Source organism: Cupressus sempervirens, chromosome 11, assembly GCF_028749045.1.
Source record: "Cupressus sempervirens isolate cs-2001-9-10 chromosome 11, ASM2874904v1, whole genome shotgun sequence".
Taxonomy (NCBI): domain Eukaryota; kingdom Viridiplantae; phylum Streptophyta; class Pinopsida; order Cupressales; family Cupressaceae; genus Cupressus; species Cupressus sempervirens.
In genome coordinates, this window is record NC_143128.1 from 415,337,597 (window position 1) to 415,362,760 (window position 25,164).

The window sequence follows — 25,164 nt, forward strand, 5'->3', positions numbered from 1 at the left end:
TCCCCACTCTCACACCCATGGCCGCCTTCATAATTTATCACTTCCCACTTTCTCTTCTTTCTTTACTTTCCCTGCTCTCCCGTTTCTTTCTTCTCTGAATCTGTTATTTTGGCTTAAATAACAAAATTATAAATATCGTGATTCATTTAAAACTCGGAGAGAAGCATGATTCCAAATGCTTTGTGTTGCTTACATTTGGCATTCGGCCTTCCTCCAATACACGCGTGAAATAATGAAAGCTAGAACTATTAATAGACTGCTCCAGCACTCTCTTCTCTGTTTAATGGTTGATTGAATGATCCAAGTGTACTGTTTTTGTGATTTATCATAAATAATAAAATCAATGATTAACAGCTCTTCTGTACGTATAACCACCCTCATATTCAGCACGAGCTTATTTGGATGCCTATGGCTGATTCAATGGGGAGAAATTGTTTGTATTTGTAGTAGTGTAAATAATATAACTGATTAAAAGTATTTGATTTTCACAATCTGTATAAATCTATTTTATAGTTTCTGTTTTTTATTGTATCATTACTTTCAGGATTTAACTGTGTAGTTTTTCAATCAAACTCATTGATCTATGCTTTATGAATAGTGATTCACACATAAATCCATCTCTTATGAGAATAAATGGACCACTTAGCACTCATTGGATCTAGGTGATGCTCACAAAGGTGAAGCACCCGAACTTTCTTAGAGGTCACCCATCCCAGTACTACTCTAGCTCGAGCGCGCTTAACTACAGAATTCCCTCCATAGTTAAACTCCATAGATCAATGACTTTGACTCCAAAAGTACACAATTAAATCCTAATAGCAATATCACAATTTGAATCACCATAGAAATATCTCCTACTCATTAAAAAGAATTAGCTATCTACATTTCACATCTTCAACTTCTTTACTCTCTGGCAACCTAAGATGGACCACTTTAATGGTCAAAAATTTTCACAAAATCAAATTTAGATATACATCAACAAAGTCTATAGAATTTGTGACTTGAATAAATAATAAAATCAAAGTCAGATATACATTAACTCTCAAATCCAATGATTTGAATGCCCATAATTGATTCAATTAACTGATAATGTCGCTTGTCAATTTTATGACAGAACTAATTATAACACTTATATATATACCTAGCTCTACTTATTTGCTTGCTAATTTGAGTTGATTGAAATCTAGTTTTACAATATGTTTCTTCTTAATTAGAACGTTTAGGGCCAAATCTGACTTGCTATCTTTACTCTTTATGACCTTTAATATGCACCATAATAATATTTTTATATATTATTTAATATTTTGAACACATTTAATGCAATTTAAAAAGTGAAGAAAAAGATTCTAGATCAGATGAACATACAAAACAGAATATCCATAATTGCTCAGATGAATCCAACACAGGCTTTTGACAACAGATTCGTCTCAAACCCACTAACTTGTCCTCCACAAATTTAGGTAACTAAATAATAAAAAGATCTGACATAAAAAAAGTCAAAATATCATCTATTAAATTGTCTTTTTTAAATTATTAAACTAATTATCAATAACATTTCGATTCAATTTTATGAATATAAATACCAAATTATCATTCTCAGCTGCGTTCTGCTTTACCTAGTCTGATGATGCCTATTTGTGCATTGTTTAACCCTAAATCAGGCATATGGAAACCTTACATTCACACTAATGTATATGTTTACAGAGAAGTTTTGGGAAGAATCAAGAATTCAAAGATTTCAATTCAATAATGGCCGAATTTCCAACCAAACATTGTCCACTGCCCTAGACACATATATGAGGGCTTGGAAAAAAATGCTGCATACAAAACTGGTAACAAAATCAGCAACTCTTCTCGATCCAAAGCTGCAGATAACGGTATGTTGAGAGTCAGTGCACTCTACACTGGCTTGCTGAAGAAATATGTGTCTTGTTCACATTTAGCTCCTCTTCTCTGCTCGGTTCACCCAACAGAAGTACTCTTTTTCTCTATAATGAAAACATTCCTTCACCACAAAAAGAAAGCATTATACAACATGACACCAATGAAGAAAGACTGGAATTGTGGAAAAAGCAGCTGTGGGCCGCTGCTGGTGGTAGAATTGGAAAGCGTTGGTGTTGTGGTACCATTCGCAGAAGTTCCATTTGCAACAGTTCTGTGATCAAATGAATTTGAGGACATTTGCAAAAACAATATATTAGTTCAGCATTCCACTATTACAGAGAAAAGTTTTAACTGATATTGGTTTGTATAATTTTTTTTTAAAAACTTTAACATAATAGATCATTTACAATGAGACAAATGTAATAGATCGAAGATCAATAGTCACAATTTAGAATTCTACAAAGATGTCCTTTTCAATATTTGAACTAGAGTCTCCAATGAAAACTAATTGCTTCAACAAACTACAAATTGTAAAATCAATATTTTTTATATATAAACATTAATTACGACATGAGCAGAAAGAGTGATTAATGCTTACCTTCCTGGAAAAATACAGGAACCCTGACCTACAGATATAAACCAGAAAAAAAAATCAATGAGTTTTCCCAGATTAACAGCTCTTTATAAATCAAGGAGATCATAAAGTTAGTTGTTGAATATCAATACTAATCATGTTCAATGAAGCACTCCAGAATGGTAAAAAGTTATATTATCATTATTTATTTTATTCATACAATGATCAATGATCAATCTTGATAAATAATTTTTTACATCAAGTTAAATTATGATAAATTATAATATTGTTATTAAGATTCAATTGCATATATTTTATGATCAATGTATTACTTATGAGAAGGAATGATAAACTCAACACTTATAAAATCTAGGTGATTTCACATAACTGAGGCATTAGACTTTCAAGAAAGGTCACCCATGATAGTAATTCAGAAAAGCCTATAAAGATTATTGAAGTGAATGAACATCAATGATCTACTTGAGATTCACTGCAATAGACTGCTCCAATCTTTCATAGTTTGTTGTGTTGTAAGAACGTTATCACTTGAAAATATACAATGGATGGATGTGTGATAAGAAAAGTAGAAAAGCAATTTGACTGAGAGAGAAAGCAAGTTACTTGGATCCGTTGTAGTTATTGTAGCCATTCCTTTGAAGTCACAAGATCCAGGTGCCCTGCCCATTTTCTGGTAGTAGGCATCAAATGCATAAGAAGCGTGATTTTGAACGGTATCAGGCTCATAGCAGGGCTGATCCTGGTTGATAGCAGTGCAATCAGCTTGGCCTGGACCACAAGCCCAATCCAATGCAGCTTGAAGAAGCTTTGAGTCCGCCCCATCCATGGCTATGCAGTAGGTCTGATTAGTGGTATCATTGGCAAGCACCGCACCTGATCCTGTTAGATGCATGGTATAAACTGGGGACAAATTCTCAGGATCGAACAGCCCCCAGTTCTGCTCCGAAGTGGCACCAGGTTTCTCATCTTCATTGAAGAGTTCATAGATGAATGTGTTGATAGGGATGCCAGGATGCTTGGGAGTGCCAGTGTTGTTGAGGACATGGCGAACAAGATTGCTGTTGTAAGTGTTTGCGTTGTCAATGGTGGCAGCGGGTTCATTAGGGTCACCCTTGGAGGGCCATCCAGTCTCCCCCACAACCACGGGAACGTTGGTGAAGTTCAAGTCGGCCATAGCAAAGAAGGCAGAATCCACCATTGCATCGAAGACATTGGTGTAGTGAAGCATGGTGTTGGAGTCCACCGCCTCCTTGTTAGGAGGCAGGGGTCTGAACAGAGCATAGTCCAAACCCACAACTCCATTCCCTTCCATGTAAACGTAATAGGGGTAAACATTGATCATCAAATAGGAGTCCGTCCGCCTGAGGAAATCCAACATGGGTACCAAGACAGATTTCCAGGTAGCATTGAAGAATGCCTGAGAGGGCGGGAAAGAGTCGAGGATTATATCGGAGGCCAAGGGAGAGGAGACCTTAACCTGCCCATCCAAATTGGCAGCCACGAGAGCAGAGTGAACAAACTTCATGGCCGACACCAAAACAAGGGCAGCATTAGGAAGAGTGCTCAGCACCTCGCTGCCCACGCAGATGCCCGTGATGTTCGTCTCCGGAACATAGGCCGCCACATTCTTGTTCACCCAATTGGCCGCAGTGGAGTTCGACTGCCCTATCCCCAACAACTGGTTATTGGGCACTGTTACCACAACCTCTATGCCCGTTCTGGCCAGTGCCGTCAACATTCCTCGATCGGCATCGTAAAGCTTTACATGCTTTATCTGTTGCGTCTTCAGCAGAGCCACCACCTGTGTTGCTGACGGCATGTCTCTCACCGCTGTCCCTATGTTCACACCCACAAACGCCCCTGCCATGCCCCATTTCCATACCCTAATGTCACTACTCTAAAAGTTCTACAGTTCTACAATCTACTCAAAATCTGAAACACCGCAAAGAGCTTCTAAAACACAGAATACATACCTCCCAAGCTGCCAGCAATGGATGAGGAAACGACGAGCAGAACCAGCAAAATTGCAGAGTATAAGCTGTGCATGGCCATGACCATTGAACCATACACAGATCTTCAAAAGCTCCTGTTTTGGGCACTTATTTAAGAGTTTTTTTTATGTTTTTCACCAAGTTCCTTCATGATCTGCCCCCCGCACAATCTTATCTTATTCCCCCGCCTGCAATGAGTCTCAGATGTAAATGCCTCCCAGCTATCGAGGTACCCTGTTGCCGATGATCACGTGCTTCTCTCTCGAGCAGAATACCCCTCTGATATAACCGTTTGACGGCGCTTACCTGCAACATCCGGTTTTAGAGGGTGAGAAACGAGGAAGAGAGACCCCATTTTCACAACGGTCACATTGGTCTGCGTGGGATTTTTTACAATGATAGATGACAGCTATGGTGCAAGATTTTGCCTCTCCCAGATGAAAAGAACGCCGTAGATTTTGACTGTTACGGTGGGCCCACTGCACCGTCACTTACCTTTTTCAAACTCTGAGAGGAACAAGGCCTGGACAGGCATATTTGTTGTCTTTTCTGAAATTTGAATGTCTTTATCCCTTGTCTTCTATCTCTATCTTCCCATATCTCAACATTATTTTTTAACTAGCAACACATCAGTTTTTATCTTCTTTCATTTTTTATTGTAAGAATAATAGTTTAATAGGCATGTGGAAAGTACCAATTGGTGCTCGGGGTTTTAAAAAAGTAGGTCGTCATGTTCTTAAGATTATTTTGGATAGCAGGGGATTATGGTATAAATTTTGGTTATCTATAGTTATTATCTTATTGTAATCAGTTTGATTTAACTAGTTATTCACCAAATTCATTTGAATCAATTAGATGAACTATTTTTATTTTTTTAAGTTCTAAAATAATGTGTACAATATATAAATAATAATAATAACAAAATGAAAAGAATTTTTTTGACATGTCATTGCTTTGAATTATGTACTATAATTATTTAATCAAATTCTATTTCTACACTATATTTTTATAATAAAAATTTTAAATTGTGGAGTTACTTGTTTTTTTTCCAATTAAGAGTGGTTGTTTATTTCCACCTTTTTATCAGTTTTTATTTTAATTTTTTTAACAATTGCACTAAAATAGATTAGATGAAGGTTATATTATATCATTCTTTCGAACACTTTCGCTACAAATTGAAAATAAAAACATTTACTTTTTTCTCTTCATATTGTAATCTTTTCTTTGCATATTTCTTGTTGTTATAGTTGTATCTCACTTATTATGAGGCATTGCTTATGGGGATACATATTTACACCTAGTTATATATAGACAAATATTGTCACTTCAACACAATAATTATTTGACTTGATATCTTAGAATAATCATCTAGTTTGTAGTAAGACATTTAATTATCTTTCATTCATACTTTCTTTCCATTTCTTGTTATTATTTTAAATAAAGATCAAAGTGGAAAAATGAGAGATAACATAAAAAAATTAATATAAATTCATTTAGATAAAAAATTAAAAATTAAAAAGAATAAATTCTTCTCTACTTCAAGAAATAAATTAACAATTTTTATTTGAGTAAAAAGTATTTTTAAAATTTTTTTAACTAAGAGATCTATTTAAATTTGAAGCTTCTATTAATTTTCTAACATAATATTATTTATTAATTTCAAATATCTCTACTATCCAAAATGATGTGTGTGTGTGTGTGTGTATGTATGTATGTATGTAAGTAAAGTTTAGATTGTATTTTTAGACATAAGGTTTAACTTATTTATCTTATTTATTTATCAAGATATATTTATCTTGCTAATTATCAACTTCTATATTTCAAATATATAGTGATTATATTGGTAATGCAAATATTTAATTTTTTTATAAATAAAAAATTGAGGGGGTTGACCCAATTAGTAAACATCATAGACTAGCATTAACAATTAAAAAACAACTACAAATCCATGACAACCAACCACTTATGTGAAGCAAACTAATAACAATTAACAAGCAACATCATTAAATTATACCTACCAAGTAAAGTCCTAAAATTATCCAAAATAATGGCATAAGTATTGTAATGTGATATAAAGCATCATCAAAATAAGTAGCATAAAAAATTTAATGCTACATGGAGCATAACTAATAAACAACTAACATAAGATTATTTCTAGATTATTTTAAAAAATTGAAACCATTCCCAATCATACACTAAAAATGGGACCCTCTAGTAGCACATAGCTCAGACGCAAGAACAACCATCAACACTTCTTACGGTATAGGCAATTGCATATTTATCTAGTCATACACCAAGAGCTTAAAAAGTTTCCTAGTAGTTCCATCTCCTTGATCATGGTTTTCCTCCTTTTCATTTTGTAGAAGGTAGAGCATGGTCGCAGAAGAATGCATGACCTGTTGTGATGTGTAGCCTAATCAGTGTGATGTCCCCACTTTGGCATATAATAAATAAGTAATATTAATAATAATATTTTATTAAGTAATACTATATTATAATATCATAAATCATATAATAATAATAATAATCTAATATAGTAAATCATAATATTATGATTAAGATATATTTTAATATAAAAATACTATATTAAAAATTGTATAACAATATATATACTTGATATATTAAAATAATGTTCTTTATGACATTACTATAACTAACCTTATTAATTAATATAATAAAATATGTATAGTTGATATAACATAATTATTAATATAACATATCCTGTGATATTAATTAATACAATTAAGGTTATTAATATAAATATATAATTAATATAATTAACATTATTATTATTTAATTAATATTACGAAAGGACATGACCCTTTCAATTAATATATATATATATATGAATTTATAACCTTGGTAAGGGCATATAAAAAAAAAGAGAGAGAATGAAATCTATACAAATTGGAGAAAATATAATAAAATGGATACAAATAAGGGATCAAGACGGAAATAAGCAAAGGACTCCCAATTTGGGTTCATTACAAATGGTATCAGAGCTTGATCTTGCCACCCTGTGGAATATATGACAAATAAAAGTTATGAAAGCTTCTTTTCAAACTAAAGACACATCAGTATTGGAGAATAAGGGATGCATGCATAGTTCAAGGAAGAAGGATTGCATAAGAGACCAACCATTAGAATAGATGAATTTTCTCGAAGGTGAACATAAGAAGGACGATTTCAATTGAATATATGATTTGAAGATATAATGCCTCCACTCTAAGTTTGTACCCCCGTAGCCTATCTTAATGATAATCTTCTATTTTTCACCATCCATATGACTCCAATTTTTATAGGCTCTTTGATAATCATTGCAGTAAAAACATTTATACTCAAGACATTCACTTCCAAATAGTTCGCATTATGGGGAAATGCCAAATAAAAATGCGAGATACTTGTATTTTAAAATTGTGAGGAGAGGGGAATCTGTAGATAATAGACAAAGGAAAAGCTTCAAGTCTCAAAAGGCTGAAAATCCTTAATCCTTCAATCTCTACTCAGGCCACACCCTTTATCCACTACTCACTAATCTTAGAAGAATTTCTTCAGAAGGATAAATTCACAATTATAGCATTTAGGCACTGCTTAAAATCGTTAAGCATCTCTGTGGTTACCAGATCTCAACACTTATTACACCATTAAAAGTTGAAATTGCAAACCCTCTAGAGCATTTTCTTTCAAAAATCATGCCCTAAAGAAATTCTGGATGATTAACATTTCAATTACATTTTTTTTGAGGAAACCAATACGTCAAAAATGGTCGTGCATGTATTGTGTGCCAGGTTGAAAAACACGCAAAATAGAAAAGTAGGTGCGCGAGGGAAAGCAGAAAACATGGTAGACAAATCCATTCAAAGTTGTTGTTGCCAGCGCTCCCTTCTTACATTGAACCTTATTACATCGCAATTTGGAGTATCTCTTTGTCTGACAAAGGGTTTTTGAGAAGCTTGTTGATGTGTCTCTCAATCTGATCCCACAGCGACACAGTGTAAACCCTTTGCAAAATGCTCCAACATAATTTTGGATAAAAAAATTGAGATCCATGTTCATGCTATCTTGGATAAAGTCTTTGCCAGGCTGTCAAGTCTTAAGCCAAACTTCTCACGTCTTACTATACATAGGCGATGGCTATTATGATCTGGGTATTATTTTAACAACCTCTCAGATCTCCTTGGCCCCTAATTAACACACACAGAGATTGAATAAAAGAAAATAATAAGCATGAAATGTACATATCTGAATTAAACATCAAACCAAAATAGCCATGATTGAGAGAAGGTTGGCAAAAAGAAGATATATTCAGGGGCAAGACACAAAATTTATATTTTCTGTGAAGTCTCATAACATCTAAAGATAAAGAGTCATTCCACAAAAATGGTAATAAAAAAGATAATTATGAAGAATGAAACCCAAATGATCTTCCTAATTCCTTGGTAGGTTCAAACCAAATGTATTGAACATACTTATAAGACTGCACAGATTCATATCCCTACGACCAAGTACAGACAAGTATAGTAGGAGAATCATCAGACATTACACTATGTTCTCATTTTATATTTTAAAGACTTGGAAAATAGTTCTTTAGATTTGCAGCCAATGTCATTGGGGACTTATCGATGGAAAATCAATGGTTCATGACAATAACCAGTAGGTTGACCTGCGGACATTACCATATAGTCTGATTTGGGAGTTAGAATCATATGATAGAGTATGATTGAATTAATGCATCACCTTCCTAGCAGGACCAATAAGACTTGGCACCGAAAATAATACAGACTATAAGTAGTGGGAAAAGAAATTAAAAAGTAGGTGGTGCACAGATGATCCCTGCGACAGTCGTGAGTGGTGCTACAATGATAGCGATTGTTTCGTTAAAGCTCGCCCAACATGCTGCTAGCCCAAAAGGTGTGATACATTTCCAGATGAGGGATATTGCTGTTAATCCCTCTATGTGACTGAAGCTCTCAACTCCAATCAACAAGATCCTGACGCTAATTAGGCTTGGGTAAGGAAGAAACATGTACACATTGAAATCGTATAGCCAACAATTATCTCAAGCCCGCATTGCAATTAGAATTATATGTAGCGAGACGTTTTCTGAAGCAAAGTGGAAGAATAATAATATGTCAATGCGGTTCCTGAATTGATGATCAGCTTAATGTTTCTATCAGAATCAATTGAAAATGTAGAAGCTGGATATTATGTTATCATGTATGGAGCAGTCATAAGAAAAAGAAGATGGAAGAAGGGTTGTCAATGGACTGACATCACATTTTATATATATCACAGAAGAAATTAGGACCCGTGATATTGAGAAAAACAAATAGCTTACAAGTCTGGAATATATCAAGACTAAGCAAAGAGATAGCAGCAAATAAAGAGAACAGAAGTGATAAGAAATGGGAAAATACAAGCATTTATTGTCACGAAAGCTCTCTTTTTCTTTTGTGAGCGATACGTTGATTTGATACAAGTAAAAGTCGTATTGTAGAAGTCATGTTGAGAAGAACCCTAAACCTAAATACATTTTGCTAAGTTGAGGAGATGAGATAATATAGCATTTGATGATGTGAAATATCACCCCATTGATGAGAAAGCTATCAATGAATGTAAAAGCACAAAGAACATCATCCAATCATTATGAGTAAAGATACTCCTAGTGGCATGATGGAAAAAGGTAAGTGAGGTAACTCATACTCCTAGTGGCATGATGGAAAAAGGTAAGTGAGGTAAGTTATAGATTTGCTTTATATTGTTATTTTGAAAAAAGTTATTAATATGAAATGTTGTAATGAAGTTTATAATACACAAGAAAAGACACAAAAGGAAAGATTATATTAAGACATATGCATCTTTGAAGGTAAGTATGAATATTTAATTGAAATGATTTATTTATAATTTTACTTAATGCTAATGATAATATTAATTGAAACAAAATTCTAATAATATTATTAGGTATATGAAATAATTCATTATGATCAATATTGAATATAGATGTTATTTCATATAATAAGAATAAGTCCATTATATTGGTTAATGATAGTGATGAAATTTTTTGTTTCATATATTCAAGAGAAGAGTCTAATACCAAATGTTGTTAATGTAAGAGGATGTGCAACAATCTCTTAAGAATATAGGTGATTATAGATTTGGAAATTGATCACCTTAGACAATAATGTGTTAAAATATAGAATAAAAATATATACTTAGAAGATTGAATGCTTATATGCATATATGTTTAAAGTATATATTTAATTTAGATTATTATACATATTGGAATTATTTATTGTGCAAAATTATTCATTCTTGAGTATGATATACATCTTTCTCTTATTTCTTGTTTTCCTATGAGCACTTGCTTTGATCTTTTCTTTCGAGTATGTCTTGTAGGAAAGGAGATATTAATCCAAAAGGAGTTGGACACTTCCAAGGTAAAGGAGCCTAAAATTTTATTGGAGACAAGCTCATAAAAAAAGGGAAATACACAAAGGAAAATCATTAGTGCAAAAGTATTTCGATACATCTCCATGATTGACCTTTTCTCCCAAAGTGCTTAACTCACATAGAAGTGGGGAACTATGTTGTTTAGTGTGGAGCCTGATCAGTCCCCAAGTGGGAGATTGTTAGATTGTGGTGACTGATCAGGAAAGTACTGTACATACTTCATAAATAGTGGGGTTCGGGGCATCGGCCGAAATTTTTTTTTGGGCAGTAGCTGACATGGTAGCTGACATATTATGGCCGACATGTTATAACCCTAAAGCGGTTTAATACTTGTATAAAAGGGCTTAGGGTTGGGTATTTTCATTATGTTATGATACGAAATTGGTTCTTGCGGCGGTATTGAGCTATAAGGGATTACAGATTGTAATCAGGTTGTAATCACTAGATTGTAATAAGATCGGACTTGCTGTTTGGTGGACGTAGCCCAGGGATTGGGTGAACCACGTTAAATCTTGGTGCCTTGTGTTCATTTCTGTGTGTTCTATTATTTTCTGTTATTGGTTATATTTGCATGTAGTTTTTATTTCTGTCCGTGGTTTATCCTAACAAGTGGTATCAGAGCAAGGTTGTCTTTTAGTTATCCTCTACAGGAAAGTCTCACGGTTAAGTGGGAGTCTCATAGTTGAGTGGGAGCGATGGCAGATGAGGGTAAGTTGAGGGTTGACAGGTTTAATGGGCAGAACTTCTAGTTATGGAAGATGCAAATGGAAGACTATTTATATCAGAAGGATTTATGGAAGTCGTTGGAAGGAAAAGCCAAGAATCAGGGAACTATGTCAAAGGTTGAATGGGATCTTTTGGATAGAAAGGCACTCGGAAGCATTCGATTATGCTTGGCACCATCGGTGGCATTTAATATTACAAAAGAAAAGACGACAAAAGATTTGATGAAAACCCTAGCGACATTGTATGAAAAGCCCTCCGCTTCAAATAAGGTATTTCTCATAAAGCGTTTATTTAATATGAAATTGGCAGAAGGTGGATCTGTTGCAGATCATTTAAATGAGTTTAATACTATTACTAGTCAATTATCTTCTGTGGGTATCAATTTTGATGAAGAAATTAGGGCTCTCTTGATTTTGTGTTCTTTGCCTGAAAGCTGGAATGGCTTGGTAATGGCGGTGAGTAATTCTGTTCTTGGATCTAGTACCCTAAAATATGATGATGTGATCGGTGTTATTTTAAGTGAGGAAACTCGTAGAAAATCCTCAGGTGGATCTACATTAGGAAGTGCTTTAAAGGCACAAAGCAGGGGAAAAACGACTGAAAGAGGAAGTAACTCTAGAAATCATGGAAAATCAAGAGGAAAGTCAAAGGGGAGGAGGTCTCAATTGAGAGGACCAAATGATTGCTGGTACTGTGAGAAACCAGGGCACAAAAAGAAAGATTGTTGGAATCAAAAGAAAAATGAAGGAGATAAATCAGATGGAGACAAGGAGGCAAATGTGGTAAGTAACAAATTCGAAGAGGATGCTTTGCTTCTGTCTTTAGAGAGTGTTGATGATTCATGGGTTTTAGATTCTGGTGCTTCATTTCATGCTACACCTCATAGAGGTTATTTCATTGATTATGTCCAAGGGGATTTTGGGCTTGTTTATTTGGGGGATAATGAACCCTGTCAGATTGTTGGAAAGGGAAAAATTAAGATTAAGTTGCAGAATGGGAATCACTGGCTACTACATGAGGTAAGACATGTTCCAAAACTAAGTAGAAATTTAATTTCAGCAGGGCAACTCGGTGATGAGGGTTGTGTAGTTACTTTTAATGATAAAAATTGGAAGGTTTCAAAAGGTTCCCTTGTAGTAGAAAAAGGTGTGAAAGTAGGCACCTTATATCTTTGTACAGGTCATATTGTTCCTTCTACTTTGATTGTTTCAAAAAAAAATGAATATTCAGGAACAATTACTACAATTGAGCAGGGAGAACAAATAGCTGTTGTAGATTCTGATATAGCGTTGTGGCACAATAGACTTGGGCACATGAGTGAGAAAGGTATGAAAGTACTTCATTCAAGGAAAGTTTTACCAGGTCTAAAATGTGTGAATATGGATTTCTGTGAAAGTTGTGTGTATGGAAAACAAAAGAGAGTGAGTTTTGTAAAGACAGGGAAGGAAAACAAAAAGGAGAAATTAGAGCTTGTGCATACAGATGTATGGGGACTAGTCCAGGTATCTTCCCTTGGTGGCTCTCATTATTATGTTACATTTATTGATGACGCAACTAGAAAAGTATGGGTTTATTTCCTTAGACAGAAATCTGATGTATTTCAAACTTTTAAGAAATGGAAATGCTTGGTTGAAAATGAGACTGGTAAGAAATTAAAATGTCTCAGATCTGATAATGGTGGTGAGTATTGCAGTCATGAATTTGAAGATTATTGCTCCACTAATGGTATTCGTAGACAAAAAACTGTTCCAAGGACTCCACAGGAAAATGGAGTGGCTGAACGCATGAACAGGACTATAATGGAGCGCGCAAGGAGCATGAGGTTGCATGCTGGGTTGCCCTTACACATGTGGGTGGAGGCTATCAATATTGTAGTATATTTGATTAATAGAGGTCCCTCTACTCCTTTGGGCTATGGTATTCCAGAGGAAGCATGGACTGGTAAGAAGGTGAGTTATTCTTTTCTCAAGACCTTCGGTTGTGAAGCTTTTGCTCATATAGACTTTGAAAATAGAACCAAGCTAGAAGCTAAATCAAAGAAATGTGTCTTTTTTGGATATGGCATTAATGAATTCGGTTATAGGCTTTGGGATTTTGAAAATCTTAAAATTATTAGAAGTCGGGATGTCATATTCAATGAGAAAGTGTTGTACAAAGATCTATTGCAGCAACATGAGAAGAAAGAAGATGATTATGTAGTGTTGGATGATACTCCAAAAGCTGATGTTCCAGCCATTCCTCATGATGTGCAACAACTGCAACAACAAATATTACACACACCAGTGAATGTTAGACGGTCAACAAGGCAAATTCGACCTCCACAAAGGTTTTCTCCCTCTTTGTATTCTATTTTACTTACTGATGCTGGTGAACCTGAAAGTTATGATGAAGCTGTGCAGGTGGATACTAAGATTCAATGGGAGTCTGCAATGAAAGATGAAATGGACTCTTTGATAAAAAATAAGACATGGGATTTGTGCAAGTTGCCTGCAGGTAAAAAGGCTTTACAGAATAAATGGGTTTACAGGTTGAAAGAAGAGGAAGGAGGTAAGAAAATATTTAAGGCCAAGTTAGTTGTAAAAGGATTTACATAGAAAAAGGGAATTGATTTTGATGAGATATTTTCTCCTGTTGTTAAAATGACTTCTATTCGTACTGTTTTAAGTCTTGTGGCTACTGAAGATTTGCATTTAGAGCAGATGGATGTTAAAACAACCTTTCTTCATGGTGATTTGGATGAAGAAATATATATGGCTCAGCCACAGGATTTTGAGGTCAAAGGTAAGGAGAACTTAGTGTGCAAATTGAAGAAAAGTTTATATGGCTTGAAGCAAGCACCTCGGCAATGGTATCTAAAATTTGACAGTTTTATGCATAAGCATGGATATAATAGGTGTCATTCAGATTACTGTGTTTATTTTAAGAGGTTGGATGATGATAGCTACATTATTTTATGTTTATATGTTGATGATATGCTTGTAGCTGGGTCTAACATGGATCATATTAAGGGGCTGAAACGCCAATTAGCACATGCATTTGCTATGAAGGATTTGGGGGCAGCAAAACAAATCCTTGGTATGAAGATTTGCAGAGATAGGAAGAACAGAACATTGACGCTATCTCAAGTTGATTATGTTGAGAAGGTGTTGCAACGTTTCTCTATGGATAATGCTAAAGCTGTCAGCACACCTTTACCTGGTCATTTGAAATTGACTAAGGAGATGTGTCCCAAGACATAGGAAGAGGAGGATAAGATGTCCAAGGTACCCTATGCTTCAGCTGTAGGAAGTTTGATGTATGCTATGGTATGCACTAGGCCAGATATTGCACATGCAGTGGGAGTCGTTAGCAGGTATATGAGTCATCCAAGATTTGAGCATTGGAGTGTTGTCAAGTGGATTCTCAGATATTTGAGAGGAACATCCAATAAGTGTTTACACTTTGGGGGCTCTACTACTGATTTACAGGGCTATGTTGACTCAGATTTGGCTGGGGATATTGATACTAGGCGGAGTACTACAGGTTATGTCTTTACTGTTGGTGGGGCAGCCGTGAGCTGGGTTTCTAGGTTACAGAAGATTAATGCTTTATCCACTACAGAGGAAAAGTATGTTGCTGCTATAGAGGCAGCCAAGGAGATGATATAGCTTCAGTTCTTCTTGGAAGAATTGGGACATCCTCAGAAGGATAATTATTTGTTTACAGATAGTCAAAGTGCCATTCATCTTGCTAAGAATACAGCTCTACATTCTAAGACCAAACACATACAGTTGTGGTACCATTTCATTCGGTCAGTTCTGGAGGATGGATAGTTAAAGCTGGAGAAGATACATACCAATGAAAATCCAGCAGATATGTTGACAAAGGTTGTAACAAGGGAGAAGTTGAACTCCTCTTCAGCTTCAGTTGGTCTTTTAGACTAACCATGAATAAAAGAACAACAGAGTCCAAGGTGGTTTGATCTAGTGGGAGCCCCATGTGGTAGTTGTATTGCTACAAGATCAGTCTCCAAGTGGGAGATTGTTGTTTAGTGTGAAGCCTGATCAGTCCCCAAGTGGGAGATTGTTAGATTGTGGTGACTGATCAGGAAAGTACTGTACATACTTCATAAATAGTGGGGTCGAAAAAAAATTTGGGCAGTAGCCGACATGGTAGCCGACATATGGCCGACATGTTATAACCCTAAAGTGGTTTAATACTTGTATAAAAGGGCTTAGGGTTGGGTATTTTTCATTATGTTGTGATACGAAATTGGTTCTTGCAGTGGTATTGAGCTGTAAGGGATTACGGATTGTAATCAGGTTGTAATCACTGGATTGTAATAAGATCGGACTTGCTGTTTGGTGGATGTAGCCCAGGGATTGGGTGAACCATGTTAAATCTTGGTGCCTTGTGTTCATTTCTATGTGTTCTATTATTTTCGGTTATTGGTTATATTTGCATGTAGTTTTTATTTCTGTCCGTGGTTTATCCTAACAAACTATTCAGTGAAGGTGGTTGAATCCATCAGGATCCTTAAGGTAGTCAAGAGTAAATAATGGATCAATATCCTATAATCACCACTTCAACACATAAGCGTAATGAGGTAAGATATATATTTTGTACATATATTGCTATGAAATAATTGATAATGTCTTTTTTATTACTGACACGCTTGTTATTGTGAAGAATATTGAATAATCTATCAATGATTCTAGTTACAAAATAAAAAGAATATATGAAAATGAAATATAAATAAATGTTGATTTAAGGAAAACATAGTAATTATAATACATTTCAATTATAGTACAAAGAGTCTATCTCTTGTCCAAATTATGTAATCTTAGATAGGGAGTTGGTGGGGGGAAAGGCGGAGTAATTTTGAGCACTTGTCGGATACGCTTGGAGCTTGTTTCACGCACCCTCTGCACCGTCATTCTACCGTCAAGATGATCGTAACAAGGAAAGATAAAGTTGTTTGTGTACTATAAGAAGAAATCTTTCAAATGAACTAAGTAAATTAAATGTAATACTCATCTTCTCATCCACATTATGATATCCTAAGGTAGGGAGTTGGTGGAGGGAGAGGCGGAGTAATTTTGAGCACTTGTCGGATACGCTTGGAGCTTGTTTCACACGCCCTCTGTACTGTAAATCTACCATCTTATGATTATCATAATAAGGAGAGAGAGAAAGATTCCTTCCAAAGGATTATGTAAATAAGAAAAAGGAACCCTACCACTTTCCTATGGAGTCTGTAATTGGGAAATAACACCCTATTGTAGTGCTAGTTAAGGGAAAGATATTAATGGATCCTTTTCACAAGAAACTTCCTAGCCAAACAAGCAAACCACTAAGTAGACCACCTCGTGTGGATGCCTAACACTTGCCACCGAGGCCAAGGGGGCCAAAGATCCGCTCTTGGGCTTAGTATGGAACTAGCTTGGATTAACTTATTATCATTAGAATCTCTTTGAAGTTTATATATATTTACATGCACGTACTGATGCTTATTTTGTGGTTGCAGGATTCATAAGCCTAATGAAGAAGTATAGTCATTGTGCATTGTTAATTTTTGGGATCTAATCAAGGTTATGTATGATGTGTTTGCATCGTGTTTGCTCCATGTCTTCATCTATCTACATTGTGTCTACTTCGTGTTTTCATCCATCTACATTGTGTATGCTTTTTGTTTTCATTCATGTATATTTCATAAATCTCTTGTCTTTTGAATGCAAATATGTTTCGTGTCTATGATAAAGCCTATGTATGAAAGATTTTGCTTGAGGGCAAGCAAATTCAAGAGGGGAGGATTGTGATGTCCCCCCTTTGGCATATAATAAATAAGTACTATATATAAAGTAATATTAATAATAATATTAAAATAATAATATTTTATTAAGTAATACTATATTATAATATCATATATCATATAATAATAATAATAATCTAATATAGTAAATCATAATATTATGAGTAAGATATATTTTAATATAAAAATACTATATTAAAAATTGTATAACAATATATATACTTGATATATTAAAATAATATTCTTTATGACATTACTATAACTAACCTTATTAAATAATATAAGTATATTATTATTAATATAATATAATATGTATAGTTGATATAACATAATTATTAATATAACATATCCTGTGATATTGATTAATACAATTAAGGTTATTAATACAAATATATAATTAATATAATTAACATTATTATTATTTAATTAATATTATGAAAGGACATGACCCTTTCAATTAATATATATATGGATTTATAACCTTGGTAAGGGCATATAAAAAAAAAAGAGAATGAAATCTATACAAATCAGAGAAAATATAATAAAATGGATACAAATAAGGGATCAAAACGGAAATAAGCAATGGACCCCCAATTTTGGTTCATTACAATCAGACTCAAAGATTCATTTTTTCCCACTTCATTCGACGTAGTTCCCCCCCTTATTTTATTATGAGGGTTTGGGGGCACCCTCATGCTCTAAGGGTCAGGGGGAAACGCCACTTACGGGGTCCTAGGGTAGCGCCCCTTGCAGGGTCTTGGGGTTGGCGGCCCTAAGTGCGCTCCTTGTCGCTATACAAGGCGAGGTCCAGTGGTTGTGCCCCTAAAGCAAATAAATGAATTTTCTATTATAAAAGGTGTCAAAAGTTATATTTTTTCTCTTGGTCATCTTATTCTGGCCCTAATTTGTAAGTAGCAAAAAGCTTGTATAAAATGGCTTAGGGACTTCATTATGTGTGATGAGATTGTAGCTTCTTATGGCAATGTTGAGATGTAAGGGATTACAGATTGTAATCTGGTTGTAATCATTAGATAATAAGAGTATTCAACTTGTTGTTTAGTGGAAATAGCCTAGGAACATGGTGAACCATGTTTAATCTTTGTGTCTTGTGGTCTCTTCTGTGGGATTTATTATTTTTCTAATATTGGTTATATTTGCATGTAATGGTTATTTATGTTTTGTTAATCGTACCATGACATTGACCACAAAATGAGCTAGTTGGTTGAAGCTTTTGTCTCGAGTCTACAACTCCTATTTTATTTTTAATCTACTTCCTACGAGTGAATCACAAATCACAACAATTTTCTCCCAACTCCTTGACCTCCTCCACATTTACCTAGACCTTCAAGCATATGTTTACCTTTATCCTAGGGCGAGTGACTGGGGGATGTTGTCTTGGGAGGTAAAACATCCTTGAATTCTTTCTCTTGTTTATCTTGGGTCTCATTTAGTTCACCCATTTTAAAGTTAGTAGAAACATGGGTGGAGCTACTATTGTTTTGGGTGTATAACTCCACCTTGACATTGCTCTTACACTCACTAGTATCATTATCCTCCCAAAACATTCTCTCATAATCATCTCCTTTCTCTAGGCTTAGCTATGGTCCTAGAGGATGTTAGTTTGTGGTGACTGATTAGGAAAGTACTATACATACTTCATAAATTTTTGGGCTACTATTTGCCAATTGCACAAAATTTTGGGCTACTATTTGCCATTCACCAATGGCACAAAATTTTGGGCTACTATTCGCCAATTGGCTATTGTTTATATTTACTATTGTATGGTCGACATGTTGTAACTAATTTTAACCCTAAAGTGGGAAAAATACTTGTATAAAAGGGCTTAGGGTTAGGGATTGTTTCATAAGGTGTGATGCGAAAGTTGGTTCTTGCGGCGGTATTGAGCTGTAAGGGATTACAAATTGTAATCAGGTTGTAATCATTGGATCATAATAATATTAGACTTGTTGTTTGGTGGACCTAGCCTAGGGATTGGGTGAACCATGTTAAATCTTGGTGTCTTGTGTTCTTTTCTATGTGATCTATTATTTTCTAATATTGGTTATATTTGCATGTAATTATTATTTTGTCTGAGGTTTAATCCTAACAGAGGATCTACAAGGTGTTTTAACACTAGCTAAATATTTAAATCAAAATTGTATATTGTAATTAGTATGTAAAAAATATACATTTGAAATAATTTTAAACTAAAACTAAAGTAAAATTTGTAATTCTTATATAAATAAGATTAATAATTTAAAAATATTTTTCTTAAATAATACAATTTTGTTAGATATGTTTAATTATAAATTTAACTAATAATAATTATATTACAAATTAATGTAATTTGTATTTCTAATTGAATATAGATATTAAAATTCAAACTAGCATATCATAATTAAAATATTAAAATATAATAATAAATTATCTAATTTAAATAAAAATTAATATTATATGATTGTAGTATAACGAATCACTTCACTTTGAGTAATTATATAGTTATTTTTGTGTCTTTATGTAGTGGTAATGTTAGATTGCAATTTATATAATGAAAATGATTTCTTCTATATGAAAGGTTGGTTGATACCTTCATGAATATTCAGTTCATAGATGAGACGAGCCTTAACAAATTTTTCAGAGATGGTGAGGAGTTAGTCCAACATAGAGGTGGGTTTCTGTGTGAAAAACTCCTAGAACCATGGAATGAGGTATGTCTAGATAATATGAAATACCTAACCCTAGAGGGTAGATTTGGGACTAACTATTATTATCATTTTCCTTTGTTTAATAATTTTTGGATTCGTGACATACTTTTTGTTCATTTTTTCCCACTTTATGAGCTTGAAGATATTGTATTAGATGTTAGAGAGAAAAAAAAGAAAGAAAGAACATGAACTATACCATCCTCCATTAGGGTCACATTCACCGCCTGTATAATTTCCACCTTTCTCTCCTCTTAGATGTGTTATTGTTGAGAATATTTTGGCTCCATAGAACCCTCTGTGAATTTGTTGTGCTCAAGGGTCGAAAGTCTCCACCTCTCAGCCCTCATCTGTCCCTACCCCATCAAGACACCCAAAGAAAAATAAACTTGTTATTTTCAATAGTCATGTTGTAGGTAAAAAGCCTAATTTTTTTTTTTTTTTAAATGTTGATGTTGATCTTGGAGATTTGGAAGAGAAGACTGAGGGGTTTTAGGAGGTTGGGTAGTTTAGCTAAAACTCAAGTTATACAAAAGGAGAAGATGAATACATATTGGAACATGGAGGGGGAGGTGTCAGCCTTTGTAGAAAATGGGAAGGAAAATCCTTGAATAAAAGAGATGGCTAGGAGGGATTTGGAGGAAGGGGGTGAGTAAGAGAGGAAGGTGGATACTGGTGAAGAGACCTTGGATTCTAAGGGAGGGAAGTCAAAAATGAAGGAGGTAATGAGTATGGACCCCTCCCATGTTTCTGCTAGTTTCTCTATGAAGACTTACAACTTCAACCATGATATCTACCTAGACACCAAGGCCTCTAAAGATATTTCACCCACAACTACCTCCTCCCATGGGAGGATTGATAAGAAAAGAAAAAGAGAAGTTTTTCTCTAACCCCCCTATGTTGGAGGTCAATGAAAAAGACCCTCCCATCAGAAATTATGTTGTTTTCCTTACTCTGGCTGAGAATGTGGCAGATACCAACAATGAGCTAAATGAGCTCAAGGTGAGGTTCTTAGCTTTGGATGAGAGCTTTAGAACCCTTTTGTCATGAGCCCAAATTAAAAGGATATATGAATATTCAAATAAAATATTATATAATGATAATAATTAAGAATAATAATATTAAAGAAAAATATATTATAATCAATTATATAATAGTGATATATTTGACAATATAAAAATAAAACAATATATAAGATTATAGCATAATTGTAATATAAAATATTATATTGTAATAATAATATTAATGAGCTAAATAAAGTAAATAACCAATAAATATTTTGATTATAAATGTTATCAAATGCCAATAATAATTTTATAATGTACCTACATGGGTTATATTATGAAATGGACTTATTCAAAGATAATATTATAATATAATTGAGAATTAAATATTATTATAAATAATATATAGAGAAAATATACTATGTAATAATATTAAGAATAATAATATTATTACTAACATTATTATTAATATAATATATGATATGTTATAATGTTGTTATTAATATAATTACATAATACAATCTATTATTAAATATGAAGTCATGGTGTTGGGTTCCTTACATTGGCAATCACAGAGACAACTATCCACCATGGCTATGGTGTTATATACAAGTGACCATCAATTATTGTATGTAAACACCATCATAGCATGTTGGCTATATGATGAACTGATGGCTTGGTGATTGGGTGTAGCAACCATCATCTTGCAGTCACCATGATATGCATTACATTTAGTTAGTGAATTTGTATATGCATATACCATCACCCTGCACACATCCATCCATGAGACCATCATACACTCTACCATACACATATGCATCATAGCCATCACTACCATACGTGCATATACAATAGCAGTATAATTATGTCCTACATACAGGCATCCAGATCGACATAATTGCATCCATAACATATAATCATGCCATCACTTTCATATTAACCACGACCTTGCATATGACCATGTCATGCTACTATTGCATTATAAACACATAAGAATCTTAATCCCCTAGCATCAAATTACTGTAATTGTAGTGCCTGCCCTCATTCACATCTTTCTGGACACATTGTTGCTATTATTATTAAACTATGTTAGACTAGTTTTATGTTGATGGATTAGTGGTATTGTTTTGAGACTATCAGACATTATGTTATGGATTCAGTTGATATATGATGAGATCATTTAGACTTTACATTTCATGTATGCATGATGATCATTACATTTTTATTTTTTTTTGAAAAAGAGGGGTAAAAACTTTATTAACAATCAGAACCACTTATTACACATCAGCAGAGGGCCAAAGCCCAAGGAACCCTAAGAAATCACAGAAAACAAGAGCAAGCTGATCAACCTTTCCTAATTCCCCTAACATCCTCAGCAAGAGTCCTCTCCAAATCTTGACATAACTCCATGGGCATCTACTCCCAATCATCAATCATCCCTCCATCTATATTTTCCGATGCCCATTTTGCCAGACTATCAGCTGCCCTATTCCATTCCCTTGGAATATGGGCATAAGACACCAAATCCATCAAGGAGCTAACCTGTAATATCTGTTGCACTATCAATGACAGCTGCCAACTGACATCTGAGATCTGCCTCTCAAGGAGAAGATTAACTAGAACTTGAGAGTCAGATTCACAGATCACCTTACGCCATCCAAGAGCATAAGCCTGCTTCAAAGCATGTAAGATAGCCATCCCTTCCATCCTATTGACAGTCTGCACCCCTCTATTGGCCGAGAAAATAAACACCACCGATCCTGAAGAATCCCTACCAATCCCACCTATCCCAGCCGGACCTGGGTTACCCCTTGAAGAACCATCTGCATTAATTTTCAAAAAACCAGCTGGGGGGGGGCAACCACCCGCCCATCCTTTAGACTTTCTGCTTCACACGCCAACCTCTCCTAACATAGGCTGAAGCCCGAGATAACCTTTGTATTCCCAACCTATCAGCCATCTCCGCATCACTCTTCTCAAGTGGCAATACCAACTCACTCTTAGCATTGACAGACTCCTGGATCATTCCCATAATCATGAGCCAAACCTGGTAAATCCCCAACTTTTCACCTCGAAAGATTCTCTGATTTCTTTCTAACCAAACTTGCCATAGCAAGAAGATGGGACCAGTGTACCAAATGTCCTACAAAAAGGGATTCGGAGAAGGGGGCCTCCCCAGACTCATCCAGAACTCCACTAGGGAGGAGGCATGAATGCATGGTCGTTTCCAAACATCCCACCAGGAGTGCCAAAGTTGAAGGGTGAAAGAGCAGCGAAAGAACAAATGCGTAGAATCTTCCTCTCCACAACTACAGAGAACACACCTCGAAGGGCCATACAAACCTCTCTTCTGGATATTGTCCCAGGTCAAGCATCTATTCCAAACCAAAGTCCAAATAAAGCAATTACACTTCAACCATGAAAGCTTACTCCAAACTCTCTTCCACCACTGAACCTCCCCCCCCACAAGTTGTTGGGAGAGCAACTCCTGATACCTAGATGAAATAGTGTAAGTACCCTTAGGATTAGGGGACCAGGCCAAAACATCCTCTACTGAAAGGGAGCTACAGTTTCGGCCAGCTAGTATGTACTGTAGTTCAGTGCACTCCATATCCAACCCAAAAATTGGCCATTCCTCTGGGCTCTTCCATCTTGCCTCCACCAATTGTCCCTGAGTGTAAAAGGACTTAAAGTCGCTCACCCTTGTCCATCCAGCTTCACAAAACCTCTGGGACAATATGCATAGATGAGGGAATTGAACAACCAAGGGAGGGTAGCCATCCCAAGCATCATCCCAGAAATGTGCCTCAGATCCACTTTTGCATATCCAGAAAAGGCCACCTCTAATGAGCGTAGCCCCTTTCTTAAGGGTGTTCCAAATTACCGAACCTTTCCCAAAAAGGCTATACTTGGGAATATCCTTGTGGGGGATTCTAGGAAAGTACTTCTAAGACAAGATTCTAGCCCAAACACGGTTCTGTTCTACACACCATCGCCAATACAATTTGGCTGCCAAGGCAGTACCGGTTAGCATTGATTGTCTTAATCCAAGACCCCCAAATTGCTTAGGACTACAAACAACCTCCCATTTAATAAGACTCCACTTAGATGTAGATAAACTTCCAGCCCATAAAAACTGTCTAGCTAAAGCATCCAAGTCCCTAACAAATCCCATGGGAGCCACTTGAATCATACACCTATATAGAGGAAGAGCTTGAACCACAGATTGGATCAGCTGGACCTGACCCGCAAAGGATAGCCACCTATGGGTCCAATGAGTGACTTTGGCTCGAAATTTATCCAGAATGACCTGCCAAGACTCCCTAGACTGTCTGCCCATAGAAATAGGAATCCCAAGATAGATAAATGGAAGACTCCTAGTTTGGAATCTGAGAATGAGAGCAATTCTCCTTTGAATAGAAAATAGAATGTTGAAGAAAAAGATGGAAGACTTTCCCTCATTAATTAGCTGACCTGAGGTTGTAAGGTAGATATCCAACACCCTGCGAATGTTAGAAGCTTCCTGAATGGTAGCCATTGCCATCAAAGCTGTATCATCCACAAACTGTAAGTGTGATTGAACCGGAAGGCCCCCTCCCCACTGCCAGCCCTGAATAAAGCCCCCTGCTACCTTCATCTTTATCAACCGACCCAAACCTTCTGCCAGAAGAATAAACAGGTACAGAGAGAGTGGGTCACCTTGCCGTAGACCACGAGAGGCCCCAAAAAGATCAGAGTGCTCCCCATTAATCAAAACAGAGAAAGAGGTTGAAGTCACACAACTCATAACACAATAGATCCAAGCCTTCTCAAAACCAAAGGCACCCAAAACCTTTTGGAGGAATGACCAACGAACCTTGTCATACGCCTTAGCCATATCTAGCTTGATGAACATAGCCTTGTCCTTAGATTTTTCCATGGAATGAATAGTCTCAGTAGCCACCACCACCCCATCCAAGATTTGACGACCCGCCACAAAGCCACTTTGCTCTTCAAAAATAAGCTTTGGAAGCCATGTTTTTAG

The 25,164-nt window shown here is 35.3% G+C and overlaps 1 protein-coding gene across 1 annotated transcript; it reads right to left on the reverse strand.

The window, feature by feature from the left end:
- Positions 1-1,709: 1,709 nt before the first annotated feature.
- On the reverse strand, positions 1,710-4,720 carry LOC149530219 (O-Glycosyl hydrolases family 17 protein). The gene is made up of 4 exons (XM_089810877.1): positions 4,450-4,720; positions 3,080-4,336; positions 2,483-2,510; positions 1,710-2,155 (listed from the first exon to the last, which is right to left on the reverse strand). The coding sequence occupies exons 1-4, from the start codon at positions 4,532-4,534 to the stop codon at positions 2,008-2,010; spliced, it is 1,518 nt and encodes a 505-aa protein (XP_089667003.1). The 5' UTR covers positions 4,535-4,720; the 3' UTR covers positions 1,710-2,007.
- Positions 4,721-25,164: the final 20,444 nt, after the last annotated feature.

Bases quoted from the DNA above. Each gene is read 5' to 3' on its own strand.
- LOC149530219 (XM_089810877.1), bottom strand. From the start codon at position 4,534: ATGGTCATGGCCATGCACAGCTTATACTCTGCAATTTTGCTGGTTCTG. The intron at 4,337-4,449 runs GTATGTATTCTG...GGGGCATGGCAG, and splicing joins CATTGCTGGCAGCTTGGGAG to GGGCGTTTGTGGGTGTGAAC. The intron at 2,156-2,482 runs GTAAGCATTAAT...ATTTGATCACAG, and splicing joins TCCTGTATTTTTCCAGGAAG to AACTGTTGCAAATGGAACTT.